Genomic DNA, 11,642 nt, shown 5'->3' with positions numbered 1-11,642 from the left:
TCAGGGCGCACCCCCGGCCGGGCCTCTCCAGCGAGTTCCCACCTTCATCCCGCATCTGCGCGTCGGCACACGCGCGGGCCGGCGGTGAAGCACAGAGATGAGCCCAGGCCTGGCGCTTGGGTGGGAGCGGCGATTGGCGGGGTCCACAGGAGGAGGGCTGTGGGCCCCCCGGAACGCGGCGGCCGCTGGGCCCCAGTCACGTTGCCCGGCGCGCGGTTGCCGGGTGACCCCGGGCTGTTTACCGTCGGGCGGGGAGCGCTGGGGCGCCGGGCTCGCTGCGCGCTCACCGCACCCACCATGGCCTCCCGCAGCGCGGGCACCCTACTGACCGAGTTCAATGCCGCCTACGTGCCCCCCGGCCTCATGCCCGGGTAAGGCCGCCGCGCCCCCAGGCCGCCGCCTGAACCCGTGGGGTGGAGTCCCCGTCTCGCCCGTAGAACCCTCCTCCAGCTCGAATCTCGGTCCCCGCGTCTTTGGGGGCGCCAACGGTTCCTCTGGCTGGGGGCCTCCCCCGGGGCTGGCGCGCTCAGGGCAGGGGGTGGCAGGGACTCTCCGGGACCACGTTCGTAGGAAGTGGGTTCCCAGCGAGCGCCGAGCACACCTGGCCTGCGGCCCCGGAAGGGGGAGGCGCGGGAGCCCCCGCGTGAGGTTGGTGTTTGGAGACGCCTGGGCGGAGCGAGAGCGTGGGGAGCTGAGAAGGGAGCCGTCTTTTCCGGCCCCAGCCCGGTGTGGCGCCCCCAGGATTCGCGCAGGAGTCGTATTTGTCGGATGAAGGACGAAAGGAGACCGGGTGGGCGCCTGGGTGGGTTTCGAAGAATCTGGCACGGCGAGTGCACTGGCCGCCGGACTTTGTGGTCGGTTCTCCCACCGATCTCACCTAATCCTCACAGAATGCTGGCTTTGAAAGCTTCCCAGTCGGCAGATCTGCCTTGCCTTTAGCATTTTCAGATGCAGGGTCAAACCTACCTTTCCTTTCTCTGGCTGGTATCAAGCCCCACACATCTAAGATGCAAGTCTGACGGTCTCTTCCATTCTGTGGCCCCTTCTGTCAAAGTGTCTTGAGATTTCCACTCCCAAGCTTTTTTCCCAGGGTGTAAGATTCTCTTTCTCTCCCCCACCAGTCGCCCCGGGCGCGGAGGGCAGGGACTGGATTCTGAGACGCTCCTGATGTCAAGCCAGGTGTGTTAGAAAAGGTGGCTTAGGATTTTCCTATTAATCCTTTCCTTCATTTAGGCATGCCTTTGACAAAGACGTGCTGAGCGCTTGGGATGTGCCAGGTTTGTTATAAGACATACAAGCAGGGGCCGCCCTTGATGGGTCCCGGTTGCGGTGTAATCACATGAGGCTTAGTTCAAAGCCATCTTGGCAGCCCTGGAGAGTGGTGTTCATACCACATTCTGGGTGTTTATTATGGGGTTTCATTCTATACATTATTATATTTTTTTCTTCAGATCCCCACCATCCCCAGGTGGGACCTAACCCTCCCCAAGTGTCCCCCCAACTCTGTCTGGGGCCAGGAGGGGTTGTGTATTTCAGGAGCGATCCTGTGTTGCTCTTCTATCCATGCCCCTCGTCTGCAGCTCCCTCGAGCACCCAGTCCTGGGATTGATCTAGAAATTGTGATAACAAGTGAATCATAAAGAAGGCTCCAAGCGTGAGCTGGACCAGTCTGAATAGCTGAGCCTGTATCTGCGGCTTTTGCCACGGATCTTTCTGGGAGGGATATGCTGTCCCTAAAATCCCCATTGATGAGGAATGAATTATCTTTTGTTTCTAAATGCTACCTCATTTTGTTAACTTAATGAAAGAATCCCAGGTTCCCCACCACACCTGGATAATTAATTATAAATATTAATCACAGGATTTTAAGCACAGCCAGTCTCTTCTGACACTCAAATCATCCCCCTCACCAGTTTTATTCTTAGAGGCAGAGCATATTCCCAGTGGTAAGGACTTGGGAGATCTTGTGGCCCAGCCCCCTCCTGTTCCAGATGTGGTCACTGAGGTCTGCCCAGGGGAACTTGCTTGAGTCCCAAGCTGGTGATGGACAAGCCGGCAGTGTGAGCCCCCCGGGTATGAGCACCTACTGTGTACCAGGCACTGTGCAGGGCTCTTTACACACTTTCTCTAAAAAACCTTTGCAACAACCCAGATGAGAAACGAACAGCTTGCCTGGGGTCATTCAGCAAGTTACTGTGCCATGTCCGTGTGACTTCAGCACCCAGGCTCTCCTCAATCCCTCCAATTGTTAGCTATTACCATTAGTTAGATCCCTGCCGTGTTCAAGGCCTGATTCTGGGTACCAAGGGAAACAGGATGCTGGGCTTCAGACTCGTTGCCAGGGAGCTCCTCCTGGTTCCTTGCTGCTCTGGGCAACACAGCCCTCAGGCACCTTGCCAGTGCCTGGCCTGTGTGCCCTCCCTGCAGTGAGCAGGGAATTCTTGGGTCCAAGTCCCTGGGATTGTAAGGCTTTTCAAGGGATGAGACCAGCCTCAGTGGGGGCTCTGTGCCTCCTGCTTGCAGGTCACATCTAAGTGGTATCCATCCCCTTGCTCTCTGCCTCCCACCACACCTCACCAGGCTCTTCGTCCAAACACTTGACCCGCCACTGTGCCTTCATTCATGCCCGGACTGCTGCTGCCCCTGACGCCCCCAGCTCTGCCCAGGGGCTCTCACCAGGAGCAAGGGCAGGGGGACTTGCCCCCCCGTCACTTCCCTCTGTCTGCCTGGAGTGGCAGCTGGGCCCCTATCTGCCACTGAGCTGGGCTTGAGCCTTAGGGGCCGCAAGACCCTAAAATCAGTGCATTCCACTATCAAGAGGACATTCTCAAGAAAGTGGCCACACAGAGGTGACTATGTCCCCTTACCCGGAATCCCTAGACAGCCAGCTCTCTGGAGGGAAAAAGACTTGATCTGCAGCATTTCTCTCCTGTCTGTGGTATGAACCCTCCCACTGTGGCTGATTTCAAGCTAGCAGCACAGTGTCACAGTGCAGAGCTGGGAAGAGGTGCATAGCAGCACACGGATCCGATCATTCCACCCCACACATGCAGGAGTCGTAACTAAACTCCAGGACACGGACGGTGGTGAAACATAGTGACATAATCAGGGAGTAATCAGTTTTGAGGGCTTATCACCTTTGTTTTCAATATAATTTCTTTAATTGTGACTTTATATAATTTAATTTTTTTTACAGTTAAATTTTAATGCTGGCTTGTTTAACAGCAGCTTGAAAAAAATCCTGGAACTTTAGTAATCAGCTCCCTTCGGCCAGTAGGAGCCAGTACTCACCACCTCTAGCACACCCCCGGCCCCTGCCACCTGCTGCAGGCCTGAGACCTCACCGGGCCAGGCCGGGACAGGGGACCCCCTTCCATTTCAGCCCAGGCCCTGGTGCTGCAGGTGCAGCCCTGGAGACAGGCCCGTGCATCCTCGGCTACAAAACAAAGGCCACATGCCAAAGGGATGTAGGAGACTCCATGTGCCCAGATAGGCAACTGATACCTCTCACACAACCCGGAAGAACTGGGGAGGCTTCCTAAGAACAGGGTGCCAGGGGCCGCTGGAGACCTAGGCTTTGTAACAGGGACCCTCCTTCTTTCCAGAAGAATCATCAGCCCTTTAAAATGTGCCTCCATTTGTCAGTTCATTTCAACAAATATGTACAGAGCATCTCCTGAGGGCCAGGAGTGCCAGGATGCAGACAGGAGGAGAACACCTCCCTCTCTTCCCACAGAGTTTATACTTCAGAAAGAAAGACTAGACTAAAGGCCCAGGTAATTGCAATCTAGCCAGAATGTGAACTGGGACAGAAGAGAGTCACAAAGGGGGGCTCCTGCCTGGCTCAGTTGGAAGAGCATGATGACTCTTGATTTTGGGGTCATGAGTTTGAGCCGCACGTTGGGTGTAGAGATGACTTAAAAAAATTAAAACTTAAATAAAAAAAGAGTCACAAAGGGCACAGACCGTTCAATGGAGAGGACAAGCATGGTCTGTGGGTGGCTCCATGGAAAAGGTCTTAGAAATGGACCTTGACGCATGGCTAAGGTCCCAAGGCAGGGAGAGGAGGAGAGGAGTGTCTTCGGGATGGAGGGGATGGCCCGAGGAGAGGCAGGGGTGAAGGTGCTGGCCGGATATGCCTCCAGAGCAACAAAAGCCTGTTTAGCTGGAGTGGAAAAGCTGCAACAAGGAAGTGGATGAGAAGGTTGGAAAGATCGCTCCCAGGGGCCCACGTCAAGCAGGTCCTTGAGTGTCTAGCCCATTTGTACTTAGTTTCCTAGACAACGGGGAGCCTTTGAAAGTTTGTGCCCAGGGGAAGGGTCTGCTGGCCCTGTACTCCGCAGGAAGTGTTATGGAGAAGGCGCGCGTGGAATGAGGACGTGCTGAATAGTCACAAGTTAATTAGTTAATAAGGCTGCTCATGGGATCTCTGATGGCATGGTAATTAATTTTAATGTCAGGTCTGGGGCCAACCAGGGCCATCAAGAGGCAGGGAGGGATTGCTCCCTGTACGCACAGGAATACACACAAGATCATTGCTGGGGGTCCCAGCTGAGCACAGTCTCCCAGCTCGCGTGCAGGTGGCTGAGGAGGGGGTCAAGGAGGGGGTGTGGCAGCACCAGAGGGACTGTTGGATGCCCCGTTATGAAACCTGCCATTCCTGCCATTCCCCCCGGTTCTTTCTACCACGGCCGGCCACATGACCAACAACAGGCCTTCGGAAAGCTTTACGGTAGAACCACACAGGGTCGCCCTCAAGACACACAACTGCACGTGCGGGCAGGGGACACCGACCTGGCTAGCCGAGGCATGCCCTCTGAGTGCTACATGAGTGTGAACGTGTGCGCATATGTGCGCACCCCTGCGCCCCTCCCCGAGCAGCAAACTCTGAACAGGATCAGAAATCCAGCCTTAGGAGGATTGCGGAGGAGGGGGCTTCTATTCTATTGGGATGCAAATATCTTGGCATTCAGAGAAGGTGGAAAATCGGGGAGCAGAGGAGGAGTATGGCAGAGAGCCTGGGGGTGGTGAAGACAAGAATCACAGGAACACGTCACATTTCTATAGCTCCTTTCTTCCGAGGAGCACCAAGGCCCCTGTGGGTGGGATGCTGTGTGCCCGCGTGCGCTCTGCAGATCAGAGCCAAGCCCCTTGAAAGCAGTGTTCTGGGACATGGTGCCCCCGGGTTTCGGAACTTCTGCCCCCTCCAGCGGACGTTTATTGAGCACTAGTCCTGTGTTAGGTGCTGCGTAGGTGCTGAGGATAGAGGGGAACACAGATCAGCAGAGGAGGTGGATGAATGTGCACCTGAGCGTGGACGAAGGATGTGACAATTCACGTTTGGTAGAGGGTGTGTGGTTAGGGAAGGTGACAGAGAGCCCTGGTTCTGTGAAAGGGTGGGGAACCCCCCGGGGGCAGGAGGAGACATGGCATCCCGGTTGGGTGGATGTGTGCGAAGGCTCAGAGGTGTGGGCAGCATGTGACGCTTCCGGGGCATTGGGCGCACGTGGGGAAGCGAGAAGGGAGAGGTGAGCCTTAGTGATGTGATGCATGTTTGAGAAAGATCATTCTGGCAGCAGTGTGGACAGCCGGCTGGAGGGGTGAGACTTGGTCTGGGAGACTGGCTGGGAGGCTGAAAACTGCTCCGGCAAGCGAAGAGCCAGGCTGGCAGCCGTGGGAGAAGCACAGGGCCTAGGGACAGAAGGGGGATGGAGAAGGGAGGATGGCGTGAATCCCGGTTTCTGGCTGGTAAGGGGTGGATATGGGTGTCATTAAGCCAGGCAGAGCTATCCAGGAGGAGGAGGAACAGGCTGGTTTTGATCAGTCTGCACCTGGCACTCGTGGGCAAGCCCTATATGAACGACTAGGTATGTGAATCCTTAGCCGGGAGAAGAAACACAGAGACACAGCTCTGGGCATCCTTGGTGTATGGGCAGTATTGGAAGTCTAACATAAATGAGCTTTCCCAGAGGGAGTGGGTCTCTGAAAAGAGAAGAGGACTCTGGGGCATCTGGAAGCACCTAGAAGATAAGCAGGGGAAGAGAACGAGCTCCCAGGCCATCCCCCTCCACACTGAGGTTCTCTTCAAAGCCTGACCCCAGTGGAAGGCCCTTCTTGGGGCTCCACCAATCCCGCCCCCACCCCACCCCGGGGAATGGGCCTCTCTCCCTGCATTTAAAGGCATCAGAGCTCTTGCACACACACCGTGTATCTCAGTAAATACGGAATGAGGGGTTAGGCAGGAGGAAGAAGGGCCGAGGCTTGTGGACCTCTGGATTCCCAACACTGGCACACAGTAGGTTCCCAGTAAAGTAATTCTTAACACTATCTCACTGTCTTTAAAAAAAAAAAAAAGATACACGTACAAAGCAGAAAGAAACAAAGCACCCCAAATCCGAACACCTAGAATGAACCAGGGTTAGCTTTTGGTGAACTTCCTTCCAGTTCCTCATTGGGCGTCTATTCAGCAAAAAGACTTGATGGCTGGCTGGCTGGGTGGGTAGAAAGATAGACAAAGCAAGTCTATAAAAATATGATCATGCCACATTTGCTATTTTAAAATGAAAATCATGAAATGTAATCTTACTAGGACTTCACTGAAGAGAAAGATGCTGGCATAAAATGGAAGAATCCCCAGACTTTAGATAAATGCTAATTCAGCTCAAGAGATATTAATTCCTAAAAGATCTGTCTAAAAGAGAGGGAGGGAGGGAAAATAAAACCATCAGGGGTGAGAGTCACTGTGTTGTGTGTTTTTCAACAACACATTTTAAATTTAGTTGCCATGGGTTGACTCTGCTTATAAATTATTCGTAAGTGCACTCCCATCGCCCCCCCACCCACCCCCCCAATTTTTGTTGCCGAAATTATTTTTCCCTTTGACAGGTTTTATAACATTTACGTTCCGCGCTGTCACCAGACTTCACCTCGCTGCTATTTCTAGTTCCGTACTTAAATAGATTTGAAGCTAACCACCACTCCTTTTCACAGAGGTTCTACATTCTGGGTATTTCTTTCTTTTGAATCATCTCCTAGTTGGCAGGATTTCGTCACTGAACGCTACTTGCAAGGAGAGCCTATGGGTTGCTTTGGTTCCTGAGCTCTTTCTTGCCGGGAAAGGACCAGCGGCTGCCTTTCTATCTGAATGGCCGCTTGGCCAGTCTGATGTTCTTGGGTCACGCTCTTGTCCCGACAGAATGTTGCAGACAACCTTTCTTTCATTTTGATGCTGTCGCTTTATGATCTTTCTGTTGGGGTTTGACAGCACCTGATGACCAGCCTCTCTTTCATTCCTGCCTTCTGAACCACTGGAGAAATAAGATAAAAGAGTGAAAGCTGATATGGGAAAACAGGACTGGTACCGGACCCCGGAAGGAGGTGGCAGAGGGCTGGATTGGGGCAGGCTCTCCTCCTGAAGGAGAGAGTGTGTCCGCCCAAAACAGCACCGAGGAGCCGTGTGGGCTGGCTTGCTTCCAACGAAAAGGGGGAGGGATGGGTGGGCTTCAACAAGCCTCCTTTCCCTCTTCAGCCCGCCAGCCCAATGTTCTTCCACCTGAAGGTGGAAGGACAAGTGGGGGTCGGAGGCACGTCTGTAGGGAGCTCCCTCCGTGTGGAAGGACTTATCAGGAGGAAGGAAGAAGCTTCGTCCTACTGCCGGACTTTGACTGCTTGACTGTCTAGCTTATATTATTATTAGGTTTCATACATAGCGCAAAGAACTCTCAGGAACTCTGTTTCTACCGCTCAGGTTATGTTTCTTGCAAATGAGTTTCTGCATCAGCGCGAGTGTTGCCACCGAGAAAGGGTGAGCCGAGGATGTTGGATTTGGCAATTGGATGATTTTACATTACTTTAATGAAAAAATACAGGCTCACATTGAAGCCGGGGTGGGGGGGAGGTGGTGGTGAAAAATCAGACTGAGGGATGTCAAGGGAAGAATGGGAGAGGGAGAAACAAAGGCAGAAGGTACAGAACATTCCACAGGGAAATTCGGGAATAAAGGAAGAGAAAGAGTGGGATGCAAGGGGGCAAGGCCCACTGGAGGATTTTGCAACCTGGGAAAAATGCACACAAATGTGCGTGTTTATAGGCAGAGAGGAAGAAGCTAAGAGAGCAGGAGAGAGTATAGATGGCAAGGAGGGAGGACAGAGGCTGAGAGAAATAGAGAGGGACTGATGGGGGCGGAGGGAGGGCAGGAGGGGAGGCTCCGGACCCAGGAGGGGGGAAACCGTGGCAAAGAGGAGGACTCTGTCCCGGAAGTGGCCAAGGTGACCTCACAGGCATCACCAGTCCTACTGTCTTTCCGGGAGAGAAGGAGACCCAGCCATCATTGAGGAACTCGGGAGGATCCAGCAGAAGGGCAGAGGCAGGTGGGAGCAGGTTAGGATCCTGAGGGTCATGGTCTCAAGGATGGAGAGAAGCCACGGGCAGGAGAGGGAAGGCTGGGTGAACGCCTGAGTGCAGTGGAAAGCTTCTCCCCTCACTCCCTGCTTGGGCCCAGGCAACCTCAAATGCTGCAAGATTCTAGAAGGGCACAGCTGCTGAGGGGAGGTAGGGCCAGGAACCAGGGAGGGGCTCTTGTTCTATTTTGCCCACAGTGGAGAGCAATTGGAAGGCCTGTCAGTAATCCCCGGGCTTGGCTTCCTGACTCCCGCCTGATGGGAAAAAGCAAGCCATGCACTGCTCTCTAATTTTATTGGTGAGGAGGCCGAGGCCCAGAGCAGCTGCTGCAGGTGACCCTGAAGCGCGGACCTTAGACCACAGTGCGCTTTGGCCTGGTGAGACGGGGAAGCCTGTGATGTCGCAGGGGCCGGCAGGCTCCCCGCACTCCCTGGGGCTGCCCTGGTAAGAGAACTCAGCTGAGCGCAGGCGAGGCCCCTGGCATCCCAGCAGGGGAGGCCCCGGGGGAGGTGCTGGGGGTCCCTGCAGCACGGTCGTTGGGCATCTGTGTGAGCGGGCCCAGCTGGAAACATCACTGATGCTGTAGGCATGCAGCCACTCATTTTGTTTGTTCCCTAAACGTTTCCTACTCAGACCGCGTGCCAGACCTGGTGCTGAAAACTGGGGATCCAGAGGTTAGACATGAGCCAGCTGTGCTCAAGGAGCTCCCAGCCTAGTGGCGGAGACAGAGACAAGAGCATTCAGAGTGAGGTTTGGCTAGTGGTGGGATGGGAACAGAGAACACGACCCACCTAGACCTGGAAGAGGTGGCAAGGAAAGGATCTTCAAGGAAGTGATAGGACAGGTCTGTTTTTTAAAAAAAGATTTATTTATTCAAGAAAGAAAGAGAGCACGAGCAGGGGGAGAGGCAGAGGCAGAGGGAGAGAGAATCCCAAGCAGACTCTGTGCTGAGAGTGGAGCCCAGTGTGGGGCTTGATCGCACGACCCTGAGATCATGACCTGAGCTGAAATCAAGAGCTGGATGCTTAACCCGACTGAGCCACCCAGGGGCCCCATAGTATTTAGCTTCTTAAGGCTCACAGTATTTAATGGGATCCTTTAGTATTTGTGGGCAAGCATCAGGAGCGGCGGGAGAGGGCAGGCATTCCTGATGGCTGGGGGGCACAGGGCAAATGCCATGGGAGAGACAAGGGGTGGGAGGGAGAAAGAGCAGCTACAGGCAGGAAACTGCAAATGGCTCTTTACAACCCGGGGCGGGACAGCTGGTGAGGCTGGAGAAGGAGGCGAGGTCCACTCTCAGACGGCCTTGAATGCCATGCTAAGGGCTTGACTTTAGAAGGTCAATCCGGCTGAAGTATGGGAACGGGGTGGGAGGTAAGAGCGTGGTTAGGAGGATGAGGGGTTGCTGCGGCCACGGTCCAGGTAAGAGGCAGCGTGGCCATCTGGCCAGTGCTCTTCACCGAGATGGGACTAGCTGTTGGGGAGGTGGTGGGGAGAGATAGTGCCTGGGACATCTGAGGGAGAGGTCTAGGGTGCCACTGTGTACGGGAGTCTGAGGGAACTTCTGGGCTGGAGAAGAAGACCAGGGGTCATCCACACAAGGGTGATGGTTAAGGCCTCGGCATGCATACCATCACGCAGGGGACTGTGTGGGCTCAGGACGGACCCTGGAGGAAGAGAGCAGAGGAGGCGCGTCATGGCGGGCGGGGGGGCACCGGGAAGGAATGGTCAGAGAGGCAGGTGAAGACCAGCAGACAAGGAGAGAATAGTGTCCTAAAATCCAGGAGCGGCGTTTTGAGAAGGCAGAGGTCACCAACGTCCAGTGCGGCAGGCGACCCGTGATGGCCTTGTCAAGGGCCATTTCAAGGGCACCATGGGGTCCAGGCCGGGTTTTAGGAGGTGAGAAGCACTGACCGGGAAAGCATTGATCTCTGTCCCTTGCACAAAGTCTGACGCTCCTGCTCTTCGGGGGTCGCCCGGTCTCCCCTCACTTGGCCGCAGCAAGCCTGGCTCTCTGTGTAAATCTCACCTGACTGGGGCTCCTTAGCGTCCTGTGCGGGCGTGTGTTCCCCGGGGTCTCCGGGGGCCCCGCTCGCCAGCCCCCTGCCCCTCTCGCTGGCCTCCGTGGATGCAGTGGGCGATGGGGCTCCTGGCAGCTGGTGTGAGTGGCGGCTCACGAGGCCAAAGGCTGCAGCACGTGAACCCAGGCCTTGGCTGCAACCAGTCTGACAGCATCGTCACACTGCTGTGTCCCCCCAACTTCTGATATTCTCGCGACCCTTAACGAGATAGCAGCAGGAGGCCTCCCATCTTCGGAATGGAGAGTGACTTGTCTGCAGGCTTGCTTGGGGCTCAGGATGGGGCCCCGGTGCTCTGGTCCCTGCCTCAGCCTCTAGTCTGGAGGGATGACCGTCCTCTATAGGGAGGAGAGGCCCAGAGCCTCTTTCCCTCATCGTGCCCCGGAGCCCCGAGCTGGGCAGTGCCCCTTAGGGAAGCTTCTCAAAGCCCAGAAGTGACCCACGGGGCCCACTGACCCCATCCCTGGGTTTTCAGGGCCTCTCTTGGAACTGGCCCTGGAACCTTGCACTGATCTCCCTTCCCGTTCTCCCCACTCCCCATTACCATGGCAGGTACCAAGGCCATGTCCCCAGTGTGGCCTTCTCCTTTGGCTCCCCCTACGGCACCACCACCCTCAAGTACTTCCAGGAGCAACGCCACGCTGCCCTGGAGAAGAGCCACACTCCCTTCAGCAAAGGCGGCCACTTCCCGACCCTCTTCTCCTCCAACCCCGACCTGGTGCTGAGTAAGCGCTCCCACACCCGGGACCGCTGGCTGCACACCCCCGTCTACACCCGCTTCAACCTGGATAGTGACCGCTCCGCCCAACTCGCGGGTTTCTACCAGGTGGGCTGCCCTGGGCTGGGCTGCTACCTCCTCTTCGTGGCGGTGGGGGAGTGGGCTAGAGCGATGGCGGGGCCAGAGACCTCTCACCCTCAAAGAGTGACTTTGTTTGCTTTTTTTTTTTTTTTAACGGGGTAAATGATTAATGTGTGGTTTTATTTCATATTACACAAATATTAATCAAGCAGCCAGTAGTCAGATGTCAAGCACTCTAAGACAAATTCTCTTGAAGATAGTTTCTCAGATTTTTAGTCTATCTAAGACTTGACTGCACAGTTTGTAAAAAAATGCAGATTTTCAGGCTAAACTCCAGATTTTAATTTAGTAGGATTGAGATGGAG

General features: G+C 55.1%; 1 protein-coding gene across 1 annotated transcript; it reads left to right on the top strand.

The window, feature by feature from the left end:
* Positions 1–297: 297 nt before the first annotated feature.
* On the top strand, positions 298–11,346 carry CIMIP2C (ciliary microtubule inner protein 2C; the record flags this gene model as incomplete). Its single annotated transcript, XM_081810686.1, has 2 exons — positions 298–371; positions 11,031–11,346. Coding segments are annotated over exons 1-2 (390 nt in total), but the record flags the coding sequence as incomplete, so codon positions are not given.
* Positions 11,347–11,642: the final 296 nt, after the last annotated feature.

This window comes from Leptonychotes weddellii, unplaced genomic scaffold, assembly GCF_054177405.1.
Source record: "Leptonychotes weddellii isolate Sample4059 unplaced genomic scaffold, ASM5417740v2 HiC_scaffold_3281, whole genome shotgun sequence".
In the NCBI taxonomy this organism is placed as follows: Eukaryota; Metazoa; Chordata; class Mammalia; order Carnivora; family Phocidae; genus Leptonychotes; species Leptonychotes weddellii.
This window is presented reverse-complemented; position numbering and strand designations above follow the sequence as displayed.